Source organism: Schistocerca gregaria, chromosome 3, assembly GCF_023897955.1.
Source record: "Schistocerca gregaria isolate iqSchGreg1 chromosome 3, iqSchGreg1.2, whole genome shotgun sequence".
NCBI classification, from domain to species: Eukaryota; Metazoa; Arthropoda; class Insecta; order Orthoptera; family Acrididae; genus Schistocerca; species Schistocerca gregaria.
Window position 1 is genome coordinate 940,519,849 of NC_064922.1, and position 16,170 is coordinate 940,536,018.

The 16,170-nt window shown below is 39.8% G+C and overlaps 1 protein-coding gene across 2 annotated transcripts in view; it reads left to right on the forward strand.

Annotated features, from left to right (window-relative positions):
- LOC126355855 (vesicular integral-membrane protein VIP36) overlaps positions 1-16,170 on the forward strand; it is a 76,119-nt gene that overhangs the window by 15,000 nt on the left and 44,949 nt on the right. For both annotated transcript variants that reach the window (XM_050006341.1, XM_050006340.1), the window contains exons 3-4: positions 10,221-10,418; positions 11,892-12,054. In XM_050006341.1, the coding sequence (XP_049862298.1) occupies positions 10,221-10,418; positions 11,892-12,054 (361 nt within the window). The remainder of the gene's footprint in view (positions 1-10,220; positions 10,419-11,891; positions 12,055-16,170) is intronic.

The window sequence follows — 16,170 nt, forward strand, 5'->3', positions numbered from 1 at the left end:
GTTGCTGATGGTTGGCAGGTTTGATATGTACAGAGGTACTGATGCAGTCATCTTTGAGGTGGAGATCAACATCTAGGAAGGTGGCTTCTGGTTTGAGTAGGACCAATGAAGCAAATCGGGGAGAAGTTTGTTAAAAAGGTTCTTGATAAATGTGGATTCGACCCAGATTACAAAGATGTGATTATTGAATCTGAACCAGTTGAGGGGTTTAGGATTCCTCTAGATGGCCCATGAATCGGTTGGTATAGGATGGTGCCATGTGGGTGCCCATAACCGTACCCCGGATGTGTTTGTGGGTAAAGCCATCAAAGGAGAAGTAATTGAGGGTGAGGATATAGTTGATCATTGATCATGGCGAATAGGAAGGAGGTTGTTGATTGGGAATCGGTCAGGCATTCAGAACGGTTGTGTTCACTAACGGCAAGGCCATGGCATCAGGGATGTTGGTGTAAAGGGAGGTGACGAGCAGGGCACCGTGCGGTAAAGGGACAGGAACTGTGGAGGAAATGGTTGGTATCTTTTATATAGGAGTGTAGGTTCCCGGTAATAGGTTGAAGGTTTTTCAAGGAGTTCCTTGCGGGGTGGGTGAGTAACTATGTACGGGGGGGGGGGAACAAACAAACAGTATTCCGCGACACGACACTGCACTGAACATTCATTTGAATGTTGTGCAGGGGCAGTTGAATTTAGTGAAACTGAGCTTCTAATTGTTGTTGTTTTATAGGTCCCTCAACTCCGACTAAAGAGCATATCTGCTCAAGAGAGAGAGGGATCTTGATTCGCTTTGTAGGAAGTGCCAGAAATTAATTATATGTGGTGACAACAGTATAAATTTTGTATATGATGGTGCAAGAAAAAGGGTGTTGGTAGATCTCATGTGGTCTGATGTAGAGTGTTGTTTCCCAACTAGGCTGCAGGGGAACAGTAGCACAGCCATAGACAATATTTTTATTCATTCTTCATTACTAGATGGGCATTCTGTTAGTAGAAGGTTGAATGGCCTCTCAGACGATTATGCACAAATTGTAACCCTAAAAGGCTTTGGTACTCAAACAAATGTCACATTTAATTATAAACTATGTAGGAAATTTACTGCAACAGCGATAGAGAGTTTTTTAAACCTTGTCAAGGAGCAAGAGTGGCAGGATGTTTATAGTGCCGATAACATAGCTGATAAATATAATGCTTACCTTAAGACATTTCTCATGCTCGTTGATAATTGCTTTCCATTAGAATGTTCTAAATGGGGTTAGCAGTAATAGGCAGCCCGGGTGGGAATTGTATCAAAATGTTAGAAGTAGTCACAATCAAGCTACAGTAGCCCATTACAAACAGTAGTGTAAGGTGCTTAAAAATGTTATTAGGAAGGCAAAGAGTATGTGGTATGCAAATAGAATAGCTAATTCACAGGATAAAATTAAAACCATATGGTCAGTTGTGAAGGAAATGTCTGGTCAGCAGCACAAGGTAGACAATATAAAGTCAGTTTGCAGTAAAAATATTTCTGTTACTGATAAATCAGATATATGTACAGTATTTATCAATCATTTTCTAAGCATTGGTGGTAAATTAAATAAAAATTTAGTTCCTACAGGGAATCATAACTTTCTTGGCAAATGCCTTTATGAGATTGATGACTGGAATACTCCTCTGTGATACAGACAAGAGGGAGATTGAGTCAATAATTAACTCGTTGAAGACCAAGGACTCTCATGGTTATGTTGGAGTGCCTTGTAGAATATTAAAGTACTGTGCTCCACTTCTTAGCCCTGTATTAAGCTATATTGTGATTTTTCCTGGGGAATTGTCAGTTTCCTGAATGATTAAAGTACTCAGTAGTAAAACCACTTTATAAAAAGGGAGAAAGAGATAATATAGATAATTTTAGACCTATTTCTATGCTATCAGTGTTTGCTAAAAAGATTGAAAAGGTGTTGTTGTTGTTGTTGTTGTTGTTGTTTTCAGTCCTGAGACTGGTTTGATGCAGCTCTCCATGCTACTCTATCCTGTGCAAGCTTCTTCATCTCCCAGTACCTAATGCAACCTACATCCTTCTGAATCTGCTTGGTGTATTCATCTCTTGGTCTCCCTCTACGATTTTTACCTTCCACGCTGCCCTCCAATACTAAATTGGTGATCCCTTGATGCCTCAGAACATGTCCTACCAACAGATCCCTTCTTCTAGTTATGTTGTGCCACAATTTCCTCTTCTCCCCAATCCTATTCAATACCTCCTCATTAGTTATATGATCTACCCATCTAATCTTTGCCATTCTTCTGTAGCACCACATTTTGAAAGCTTCTATTCTCTTCTTGTCCAAACTCGTTATCGTCCATGTTTCACTTCCATACATGGCTACACTCCATACAAATACTTTCAGAAATGACTTCCTGACACTAAGATCTATACTCGATGTTAACAAATTTCTCTTCTTCAGAAACGCTTTCCTTGCCATTGCCAGTCTACATTTTATATCCTCTCTTCTTCGACCACCATCAGTTATTTTGCTCCCCAAATAGCAAAACTCCTTTACTACTTTAAGTGTCTCATTTCCTAATCTAATTCCCTCAGCAACACCCGACTTAATTCGACTACATTCCATTATCCTTGTTTTGCTTTTGTTGATGTTCATCTTATATCCTCCTCTCAAGACACTGTCCATTCCGTTCAACTGCTCTTCAAAGTCCTTTGCTGTCTCTGACAGAATCACAATGTCATCAGCGAACCTCAAAGTTTTTATTTCTTCTCCATGGATTTTAATACCTACTCCAAATTTTTCTTTTGTTTCCTTTACTGCTTGCTCAATATTCAGATTGAATAACATCGGGGAGAGGCTGCAACCCTGTCTTCCTCCCTTCCCAACCAATGCTTCCCCTACATGTCCCTCGACTCTTTATAACTGCCATCTGGTTTCTGTACAAATTGTAAATAGCCTTTCGCTCCTTGTATTTTATCCCTGCCACCTTTAGAATTTGAAAGAGAGTGTTCCAGTCCACATTGTCAAAAGCTTTATCTAAGTCTACAAATGCTAGAAACGTACTTTTGTCTTTCCTTAATCTTTCTTCTAAGATAAGTCGTAAGGTCAGTATTGCCTCACATGTTCCAATATGTCTACGGAATCCAAACTGATCCTCCCCGAGGTCGGCTTCTATCAGTTTTTCCATTTGTCTGTACAGAATTCGTGCTAGCATTTTGGAGCTGTGTATTATTAAACTGATTGTTCGGTAATTTTCACATCTGTCAACATCTGCTTTCTTTGGGATTGGAATTATCATATTCTTCTTGACGTCTGAGGGTATTTCGCCTGTTTCATACATCTTGCTCACCAGGTGGCAGAGTTTTGTCAGGACTGGCTCTCCCGAGGCTGTCAGTAGTTCTAATGGAATGTTGTCTACTCCCGGGGCCTTGTTTCAACTCATGTCTTTCAGTGCTCTGTCAAACTCTCCATACAGTATCGTATCTCCCATGTCATCTTCATCTAAATTCTCTTCCACTTCCATAATATTGTCCTCAAGTACATCGCCCTTGTATAGACCCTCTATATACTCCTTCCACCTTTCTGCTTTCCCTTCTTTGCTTAGAACTGGGTTTCCACCTGAGCTCTTGATATTCATAAAAGTGGCTCTCTTTTCTCCAAACGTCTCTTTAATTTTCCTGTAGGCTGTATCTATCTTACCCCTAGTGAGATAAGCCTCTACATCCTTACATTTGTCCTCTAGCCATGCCTGCTTAGCCATTTTGCACATCCTGTCGATCTCATTTTTGCGACGTTTGTATTCCTTTTTGCCTGCTTCATTTACTGCATTTTTATATTTTCTCCTTTCATCAATTAAATTCAGTATTTCTTCTGTTACCCAAGGATTTCTACTAGCTGTGTATGTAAGGATAATTGATCATTTCATATCACACGATTTGCTATCAAATGTACAGTTCAGCTTTAGAAGTCGTTTAACAACTGAAAATGCTATATTCTCCTTTCTGTGAGGTACTGGATGGGTTAAACAAAAGGTTTCGAACACTAGACATATCTTTTGATTTAACTAAGGCATTTGATTATGTTGATCACAAAATATTGCTGCAAACCATTACATAATACAGGGAGTAGCTCACAATTGGTTCACCTATTACTTTAGCAACAGACAGCAAGAGGTCACTATTCACAATATTGAGAATGGCTGTGATGTGGGGTGTGAGTGGGGTACGGTCAAGTGGGGGGTACCCCACGGGATCAGTGTTGGAGCCACCCCTGTTCCTTATTTATATAAATGACATGCCCTGTAGTATTATGGGTAACACTAAAATTTTTCTGTTTGATGATGACACTAGCTTGGTAGTAAAGGATGTTGTGTGCAACATTGGCTCGGTTTCAATTAGTGCAGTTCATGACCGAAGTTCATGGCTGTTGGAAAATAAACTAACGTTCAATCACAGAAGACTCAGATTTTACAGTTTCTAACTCGCAAGTCAACAAAACCTGAGGTTTTAATTTCACGGAATGGGCATATGATTAGTGGAACTGAACAGTTCAGATTTCTAAATGTTCAGATAGATAGTAAGCTGTCATGGAACGCCCACATTCAGGATATTTTCCAAAGACTTAATTGAGCCTTTTTTACTATTTGAACGGTATCTGAAGTGAGTGATCATTCGACATGAAAATTGGTCTAATTTGCTGACTATCATTCGCTTTATGTCATATGGCATTATATTTCAGGATATTTTCCAAAGACTTAATTGAGCCTTTTTTACTATTTGAACGGTATCTGAAGTGAGTGATCATTCGACATGAAAATTGGTCTAATTTGCTGACTATCATTCGCTTATGTCATATGGCATTATATTTTGGGGTAACTCTTCCCATTCTAAAAGGATATTTTTGGCTCAGAAACGGGTGGTTCAAGCAATAAGTGGTGTAAGTTCACGAACCACTTGTCGACCCCTGTTCATGAGTCTGCTTATTTTGACATTGGCTTCCATATATACATGATGTTTGGGGAGGAAAGATCAATATTTTACACAATGATAGTGTTAGTAATTCTGGAAAAAAAAGTTATATGAATGTAGGTCCTTAAATGCTTCGTAGGGAAGGTATGGGTATTGAAAGAAACTAATTCTGCAAAATTGGTGTGCACAACGTGAACGTATACACAATACAACTGGACGATAACGTGATTTTCTTGAAACAAAGTTACAGAGAAGTACAGTTATGTTACACATTTTACATAATGTTTATTTACTTTGCACTTAGTACATAATGCATTATAACACTCAAGTTACATATATTCAGTTGGAAAAAGACGTACCACGTGTTTAATAAACGGCTTTAACACTTACGATACAGATGTTGTGCAGTTCATAGAAAAGGTTCAAATATCCCACCATGAACATCAATGCACTTTTGCACTCTACTGGTAACATGTTGTGTTGCTTATTCAGTTGCCTGGGGTTGGTTCCTAATCAATTCAGCAGCGTCCATGATGCAACGAAGCAGTTAATGTCGTGTATTTACCTTCACTTTGCGCACCTCTGATTTCATCCAACCCCATAAACAGAAATCTTAGAGGTATAAGGTCAGGCGATCTTGGCGGCCAGTTAATAGCACTGCCACAACCATTCCAGCGATTTGATTAGGTTAGGTGCGGTTGAAATGGTCCGTGATACGTAAGGCAACATGTGGGGGGGGGGGGGGGGGGGGCGCACTGTCGTGTTGAAAGTACATTCCAGGTTGCTTGGCTAAAGGAACGTCTTCAAATAGTTCCACACATGAATTTTCCAAAAAGTGCATGTACTTCTCTCCTGTCAATCACTGATTGATAATAAATGGACCTGTCAAAAGGTTACCAATCATTCCACATCAAATATTTATCGCAAAACGAACTTGGAAATTGCTATCCATGCTTGGACGAAAAATGTATACTTGGAAGAGAGTCTGATGCACGCAAAGTGAGAAACACTTTGGTAAACACCCTGCGATCTGGTAATCGTTGAGTCAGAAAATACCTGTGATATTCTTCTCTTGCAGTGGTAGCACTACTGTCACAGAAGCCATAAACATACACCGTATCTGTGTATTCGTCATTACTGTAGACGTGAGACAATGTTAGCAGTGCTTGTACGAACACTTAATATTATACACTACACAGTTAACTGATCCGTCGCCGTTACACTACACAATGCGGCTTCCATGGCACAATTGGGCAAACAGGTGATTGTGCTACGTATGTCACACGATCATAATTCGTCGTAGGTTGCATAGTGTAACATGTCACGTATCCACACATTGTTTCCAAGAAAATCATGTTACGTTCCAGTTGTATTGCATATACATTCATGGTTTGCACATTAATTTTGCAGAATTAAAGTTCCTTTCAATACTCATACCTCCCTAACGAAGCATCTGCAGACCTATTTTCATGTGACATTTTTTGTTCAGAATTACTTGTACTATCACTGTTTAAAATATTGACCTTTCCTCCCCAAACACCTTGTATATATTCCTCACTGTCATTTATTGTTAACAATATTAGCTTATTCCAAAGATTAAGCAGCCTTCACTCAGTTAATACTCGGCAGAAATCAAACCTGCTTTTGGATCGGACTTCCTTAAGTCTTTTGCAGGAAGGTGTGCAGTATAGTGTTGCATCCATTTTCAATAAGCTACCACTTGAATTCAAAAAACTTAGCAGTAATCCACGTGCTTTCAAATCGAAACTGAAGAGTTTCCTCATGGGCCACTCATTCTATTCTGGCGAGGAGATCCTTAAAAAATTAAGCTGATTCTTGTTGTACTGTTGATTGCGTTTACTTAAACTTATGGGCTTTTTTGGGTTTATAAACAATTATATTTATCTGTTATTACTTTTATGTTGTAATTTCGTGTTTTGACTTTCGACTTGGAGATTTGCTCCTCAATTTGGTCTTACGGAACTTGACACGTAAATAAATAAATAAATAAACAAATAAAGGTTTCGGTCTATTGGAACAGAGATTCTCTCAATGGGGGCACAGTAACCGGCGACAATGGGACGTCCTGGATGGTTGAGTTTCCGACCTGTTCATATGCCATCTAGAGGAATCCTTCCTAAACACCCAGAATCCTAAACCCCTCACATGGTTCAGATTCAGTGGTGACATCTTTGCGATGTGGATTGAGGCTGATGACACCCTATCCACATTCCTCCAGAACATCAACTACTTCACTCCCAATTTGCTTCAATGGTCCTACTCAACCCAACAAGCCACCTTCCTAGATGTTGACCTCCACCTCAAAGATGACTGCATCAGTACCTCTGTACATATCAAACCTGCTAACCATCAGCAACACCTCCACTTCGACAGCCACCACCCATTCCATATCAAGCAGCGCTTCCATACAGCCTAGCCACCCGTGGTCTTCCCATCTGGAGTAACAAGGAGTACCTCTCGAAGTAAGCTGAGGGTCTTACTGAAGCCTTCACAGACCGTAATTATCCTCCCAACCTTGTACTAAAACAGATCTCCCATGCCTTTTCTTTCCAGTCTCCCACCACCTCCCAAAGTTCCACCTTCCAGCCACAGAGGTGGTGGTGGTGGTGGTGGTGGTGGTGGTGGTGGTGGTTAGTGTTTAACGTCCCATCGACAACGAGGCCATTAGAGACGGAGCGCAAGCTCGGGTTAGGGAAGGATTGGGAAGGAAATCGGCCGTGCCCTTTCAAATGAACCATCCTGGCATTTGCCTGAAACGATTTAGGGATATCACGGAAAACCTAAATTAGGATGGCCGGAGACGGGATTGAACCGTTGTCCTCCCGAATCAGCCACAGAGGAACATTCCCCTTGTAACACAGTACTACCCAGTACTGGAGCGACTGAATTGGTATTCTCCACCAGGGTTTTGACTAACTCTCATCATGCCCTGAAATGAGAAATACCTTTCCCAGTATTCTTCCCAACTCTCCCACAGTGGTACTCTGCCGTCCAACGAATCTACACAATATACTCGTCCATGTCTACACAACCCCTGCTCCCAACCCCTTACTTTATGGCTCATACCCCTGTAATAGACCTACAAGCAAGACCTGTCCTATACACCCTCCCACCACCACCTTCTCCAGTCCAGTCACAAGCACAACCTATCCTATCAAAGGCAGGGCTACCTGTGAAACCAGCCGCAGTGCAGCATTCTATTTGAGCATGACAACCAACAAGCTTGTTGTAAAATGTAAACTTTCACTGCCGGAACTGTCATGATTAATAAAATTCTTTTCCGGGCTATTATGCCGTGGTCTGATGGATTTCGCATTGTAACCCAACGTTTCGTCCCCATCTGCGGAGGACATCTTCAAGGGGGTTCGTGGCTTCTGTTAACTTCCGAAACACACATTGTCTCACTACTGACAGTGTGTGTTTCGGAAGTTAACAGAAGCCACGAACCCCCTTGAAGATGTCCTCCGCAGATGGGGACGAAACGTTGGGTTACAATGCGAAATCCATCAGACCACGGCATAATAGCCCGGAAAAGAATTTTATTAACCAACAAGTTGTCTGCATCAATGGCAGCCAACAAACTGGGCAATGAAACAAGTGGGCCACCCTGTTGCTGAGCAGGCTTCCAAACATGATGTCCTTCATTTCAATGATTGCTTGATAGCCTGTGCTGTATGGATCCTTCCCACAAGCACTACCTTCTCTGAATTGCACAGGTGGAATCTTCCCTGCAATATAATCCAATGATTCCATAACCCTCCTGACCTCAACCTTTGTTAGTCATTGTCCTCTCCCATCCAGCCCTTTTTCTGTTCCCATTGCAGCACTATACAGCCCTTATCCCACCATTGTTGCACCCAGTCTTCTTGCTTCTCTCCTTTTCCACTACCCCCGCCCCCCGACCTCTCTGCTGCCCTCGGTCTAACCTGCAGCACTGTCTGCCACCCCTACTCTACTATCCCTCCCCCTCCCCTCCCCAGCCTTCTCCTTACCCCCACCCAGCTGCCACTCCCATCACGCACTGGTGCTGCTGCTCTCAGTGTGGTTTCTCTTGCCTGAGACTGCAGACGTGTGTGTGTGTGTGTGTGTGTGTGTGTGTGTGTGTGTGTGTGTGTGTGTGTGTGTGTGTGTGTGAGAGAGAGAGAGAGAGAGAGAGAGAGAGAGAGAGAGAGAGTCGACGAAGGCCTTACTGGCTGAAAGCTATTTGTGACAGTCTTTTTATTGTGCCTATCTGTGACTCAGCATCTCCCCTATAATATGTGTTTCATTCTGTCACCCAGTTTTATTCATGTCAAGCATTTTTATTTTATGCTTGTAGTTTTTGTGTCTGAAGCAGCCACACAGTACAGGAATTTTGTTAAATTATGGTAACTGTAAACTATATGTGTATGGCACCCCATTCAATGTTGTTTCAGATTGAATGCTTGCCAAATGAAATGTAGTGACAATATATTACTTAATGCTGCTAACATTCACGCTTTTGGAGGTGATCTTATGAAGGTAATAACTCTTCTTCCTGAGAATGGATGTGTAGTGCCCAATTTCTAGTGGATAAAATTAATTTGTATCTTGACAGTTAAAACTTTTATTTTATGCTCGGTTCCATTTGTTCTAGACCAAATTCTTATCTCACGGGAGGCAAAATTGAGTGTAGTTAGCTGTTGAGACAGATTACTCCTAGCAGTGTATAGATTTTTCTGTTATTCCAAGACTTGATGATCTTAATGCAGGTATATTAAGTTGTGTGGCGAGATTTTCCTCATAAATCTCTGCACAGACCACTGCCCACTCACTTAGGACTGGTGTTCAGTGAGAGAATGTACCTTTGTGTGATGCTTAGGTCATCAGTATCGTGATTAAAACATTTGGATCCAAAACTTTTTGTGTGTAATTTTAAAGGCAGCTCTTAGTCTATTATCATTAATACATATGTTTGTTGTTGTGTCTGCACAATCAGTTTCTAAATAATTCTTTCTTCATGACTTTCTGTATGTATAGTATATTGTGACATCTTATGTCATGCTTCACTCTGTCTCATTACAGAAAAGTAATTGCTAAGACACACAGGAATGAATTTTCTGTCTGTGTTTTGCTGTCTTGAGCTTGTGAGGTTAATTTTTAAATGTTTTATTGTTATTTGTGTACATTTTTTATGATACTGAAATGTTTGTTACAGAGATGAGAAATGAATATAGTCTGTGAATACATCTATATCTATACTTAACTGATGCAATAAAAAATATTTCAATTCTAGCCTTGTCATGTTCGTAACTGGGAGCTGCAAATTCAGTTCAAAGTGCATGGAAAGGGGAAGGAGCTGTATGGAGATGGTTTAGCAATCTGGTATGCCAAACATCGTATGACCCTAGGACCAGTGTTTGGCAACATGGATTACCACGAAGGCTTAGCTGTAATACTGGACACTTACAGCAATCACAATGGCCCTCACAATGTAAGGCAGCTTCTGTCTTCGTAGTTAGTTGTATAGAATTTTCCAACATTTTCTACTTTACCATTGCATCATTTAATGCTGCATAAACAGATATCACTAAGAACTGAAACACTGCTTACATATGCAACTATGATTTTTTATCATTATAATATGAGGCTTTATTGTAGGCATAAATGTGAAGGAAGGGTATATTTTGTATTTGTTTAAAAATTAATTTTTGAAATAAGTAGGGATTCAGTCTTTCCTGAAAAGATTAATGTAGGAAAAGTATTGGCCCAACCATACCTATTGTCATTTGTGTTTGTGATCCTGCCACATATTCCTCCTATCAGAATAACACCTAACACTGTTGTCATTGTCTTACCTTCTTTTTATCAGACTATTTACTTTCTGTCACACTCTTATAACAAGTTGGTTTGAAATATTTCTTAATCTGCTTGTACTGCTCTTGAGTGTCCATGCAGATGTGATCATTTTGTAAACACAATATTTCGCCAGCATACCTTGCTGTTATCTTCAGGTGATCTGTGCAGAATGAGTGTCTTAGCTACATTGCACGTCCTTTACCTTTTCATAGCTTCTCACCTTTTCTGGCTGCATGCTGCATTGTATGGAGTGACGATGGATTGTGATCATCAAACGCTAGGCTCAAACTCTGTTCCTCTGTGCTTCTGCAGGGGACTCAATGAAATATTAACAAATGAAAGTGCAAAGACACCTTCTCATTCTGACATTGAGTTTACGAGGAGGCTCTTGTGGTAGACAACCTGATTGCTAGAGACTGCCTCCACTTTCAGTTAAGTGTGGACCCCAGCATTCAGCTAACTGAAACTCAAAATGTTAGTTGAGAATGACTTCTGTGCCTGATAGGGTGGTAGAGGCACTGAGGAGCAAGAGTTTCAAAATTTGCGACATACCAAAGATACTCATTCTGTAGTTATCAGATGATGACTACATGAAGTTACATTGCCCAAAACATTCTGTAGTTATCAGATGATGACTACATGAAGTTACATTGCCCAAAAATTGCGTTTCATAGTTGACTTCACTTGGCTGAACACCTGAGAACAATATAAACAGCTGATTCATCAGCAAAGGTTAAGATCTGCCTCCCCCATTTCAATGTTTATTCGTCATACTTCCTTGACCTCTCTTTCTCCTCCTCCTCCTTTTTCTTTTAAAGATGACCCCCCCCCCCCCCGCACCATTCTTTAATTTTTTTTATTTCATTGTCACATTCATCATCTCTTCCTGCATGCTACACACACACACACACACACACACACACACACACACACACACACAAAGTCATTAGTATTTATTTGAGTCCTTGTCTGCATAATTTTCTCTACCTCCCTCCAAATCTTATTCTATTTTCTCTGTTGCCATTATCTTCTATCATCTATCCTGTGACATGATGGTTTTTCTGTACATATTGCAAGCAAATTTTTCAGTGTTTTGCCTATGTTGCAGCATCAGCACCCGTATATTTCTGCAATGGTAAACAATGGCTCCCTGCATTATGACCATGATAGGGATGGTACACACACGCAGTTGGCTGGATGTGAAGCTAAGTTTCGCAATGTTGAACATGATACACACATTGCTATTCGTTATGAGAATGATGTTTTAACAGGTATGGATGTATATAGTTTTGTTCAATAAAGTAAGCTTTTTAATCGTGTATGTTATTGTGTATATGTTGCATTGTTAAGTAACAATATTAGTTAGTTGTTATTGATCATTGTTGGTTTAATGAATACATTTAAAACTTGGTTTTTAGTATGCATTGTATTTGGGTAGAATGGTCAGCTTTAGAGTAATTAAAGTGAATTTGGTCATCGTTAGTTAAGCTGGAACGGCAGCAGCATGCCTTTGGGAAAATGTTTTGTTAACAAAAGTAGATGAAACCCGTAAAAAGTTATTCTACAGATTGTTTCCACCTGAAATGCTGACTTGTATTGACTTCATTCTACAAATATAAGTGTAGACACTGGCATTTTTATATAATACAACTATATTTCTTTAGATCACAAATGTTTTATTACTCATTCTTTATTTATACTGGCACATTGAATTTGCAAGATAGTGGTAAAATTCTGGAATTTGCAAGATAGTGGGAAATTTCCATTGATTTGCAATCATAAACTTAATGTACAATAGAGCTGTCTTATGTTATCCACCACTCTTGGCCAAATATGGAGGAAGCTTCAGCTTAATAATAAAAAACCTCCTGTGATGTACACTCCTTGACATAAAACATGGTACTGAGCGAGGTGACGCAGTGGTTAGCGCACTGGACTTGCATTCGGGAGGACAACGGTTCAATCCCGCATCCAGCCATCCTGATTTAGGTTTTCTGTGATTCCCCTAAATTGCGACAGGCAAATGCAGGGCTGGTTCCTTTGAAAGGGCACGGCTGACTTCCTTCACCGTCCTTCCCTAAACTGATGAGACCGATGACCTTACTGTTTAGTCTCTTCCCCCCCAAACAACCCAACACCAACATAAAACATGACCGGGGCCGGCCGCCACAGAATCTAAGTCTGTGCCGACTGTGACATGGTAAAGCCACACATGTAGTACACTTAATTCCAGTTGTCTGCACAATATGGCAACACTGCAGCAGTGGCAGTTCGAGAAAACATGTCTTTCATTCGAGGTGTTACACTACTATGTCTATGCCTGCGGTCTAGCTGTAAACAGTGTGTCATCTCAATGCGATGTTCCATGTTCGAAACCCCTTATTGCCTAAATTTTTGTAGCACCTTTCATCTGAGTGCTGAAGTCCGGACTGCCCAGCTACAATGTCTTTTGCCTTTTAGCACACTGATAATATCAGTTCTGTCCAATTACATTTTTGCGAAAGATTTCTTGGCAGACTGTCTGCCTTTGAAGACCGGATGTGTCAGAGCTCTGTGGCGCCCACTGCAGCAGCTCAGTGGCACTGCACTCCCTTACCGCTCATCACTCCAGATAGTAAAAAAAATGCTTTACTGTTGTTGAGTGAGTCTCCACCAAAAAAGTCAACAATTCGCATTTCATGCTTGACAGCATCGAGGCAGACAACCAGCTTCCATATGGTGAGCACTGTATTACGCTAATATGCAAGACACAATTATAGCTCAAAATTAACTTTGTAGTTTGTGATACAATCAGAATATCTTAGTATGTTGTTTAACTTTATTATTAATGCTTTACATCTTGTTTCTTTTCCTTTTATAAGCGAGTCTTCCTGTAACTTTTTCATTAGAAATTCATATTTTTGTCAATCCACAGTAACAGCCTTTATAGGATACTCTTGTGGTAAATTTTTGTGATAAGCTGTGCATATAACTTTCATTGCATGCTCTATAGCAATGTGGGTACATTGTACAGATTCGTGGAGAACTTGATACTGATCAGAGGGGATATTTAAGGTACTGCCATTTTTTTGAAGCTACCTGGATTAGAGGGAAGATGCTAATACCAGTGTCAGCAAACGTGTACAGAGGTGCGTAATTACTATAACATGATGTAGCACTGAGAACTATTTCCATTTCATAACTGTTCCTCTGACATGGGGTCTTATGCGCTAAACAAAACTCAAATTCGTGTGTTTGACAGTTGAGTCAAACCGCTTCAGAGAGTTTTGTGTAGTGAAGAAGCTAGGTATTCACACAGCAGACATGTACGACCATTGACACACCTCAATGAGTCGAGCTTCTGAGAAGACATAATGTGTACAGTATTCTTCAGATTTTGTTAAAAATTTCTTCTTGCAGATTAAATGGAAAACAGTTCTAGATTCTTCTGGTCTGCACGTGATTAGAACTGAGAACACACACTGCCGTCCCATCACCAGACATGTGGAACCCCTTAGCTAATGAAAATCTGCTGGGAGCTGGTTTCCCTCGTAACAATATTGGTTGTTGAGTCTTATAACATAAAATATAAGAACTGCTGTTAAATGGCGATTACTTAGCGCAGATAATTTAAGTGGAAGTGGAATGCCAAATGAATTTAACGGAACAATTCAGGGCCTCATGCAGAAGAAAATTCACAGTCACAGATTTACCAAATATTTGCAATGGTTTTGCTCTTTCTTACCTGTGCTAGGGACATCTAAGTAGCGAAACAATTGTCATCCTCGTATTATACAGGTTCTCCGAGGGGTGGCGTGAGTGCGTTTAGTTTTTTTGCTTACTTTCTAACATCACCTTTCAAGGCTATCTGTATTTAAGGCATTCAATTAGATTTAATTCAGGATCTCTCATTTTTGAAGAATTCTGGCACAGAAGAGGACTGTTTAATGATGGTTTTATATAATTTCACCCAGGGATAGCAAAGCTTATGATATTAATTTCCTCTCATACCTCATAAAGTATGTGAAATATGGAGGAATATTATTTTCCATCATATGTGCAACATTCCGTAATACAATAAAACACTTTCTATAGTAGTTTTCTACAAAAACTTACTTCAGTGGAATAAAAAGTAATTGCAAATCAACCTTCCTTCACTCACCACAAAACAGTATGATGCCAAACACATTCCAGCTTGAAATAGGCATTGTCTACATACAGTGTCATGCCAAATTCAAATAAAATCTACAACCACCATGGGAATGCAGAAGTAAGTTGGTAGAGGTGAAAGCGAGAAGAAACACAGTTAACTAATTATTTGGTACCACACAGTAATCACTTCAGTTGAGGATTCAGAAAAGAAGGAAGTGAAAGTTTTGTTGATTAACACAGAAAGTAAACTGTAAATATTGGCAATTTGCAATTCTGTGCTTTCGTACAATTGTCACCTTGAGATCTATACATATAATGCATGCTAAGTACCCTGTTTACTACTTTTATAAGGTTCCTTTGTGTTTGGCTGCTAAATGATTGAAAGAATTCAAATTCATGTCAATGATGGTTCCTTCGAATCTTGCCAGTGACTCTTTTTGTGTTGTTGATTGTATTCGTAAAGCAGACCACAATGACTGCTCCCATGAGGTATAGGCTTGTAGTTGCTAGAAAGCTTTCCAGTTATATTCAAAATCAAATGGCACAAATAAAAGAGTCACTTGATTACCAAGAATTTCAAAGTTAGTTTACACAGCTATGTAAACTAAAGTAAGGAGACACCCTACTTTATCCATTCACATAACTCATTTGAACAGAAGCAGGGCCTTATCTTCCATTTACAGTTGTAACACTATAACCTATAGTGGAGCCAATGGTAAGCCATGGTAGTGGTCACAAATCTGTCGCTATCTGTAGAAATGGAAGAGTCCACACTACGTATCATTTGATGAGTAAAATTATCTGTCATCACAGGGTTCAATCAGCAGCAATTATTGCAGAGTTCCATCTGTGTCACCAGCCTCCCATTTTCCTCTTAGATATTAGGCTTTTCCTAATGCTCTGGAAATGAAATGTCTAGGTATATTCTGCATGGTGAAACATCCTACATTCCATTTTTCCAGGTTTGCTGGTCATGTGCATTAATACTAAATGTGGATAGGAAAGTTCTTGGGAATAAATGCAGAAGAGTAATAATAGTAACAATAGTAACAATATGAATCTAAAGAGGAATCAGTTTTATTGCATTACGAAAGAAGCCCGACAGTTAAAAATAAAAACAGGTGTTGTTTAGTTGGCACAATAAAAACATTTTTTCAGCATTTTGTTAATGAATTTTGTTCTGCCTATTTACAGAGAAAAAAGAAAAGAAAACTAAAGTCAGTTGTCCAAGAAGATCTAAACCAACAATTGTCCTT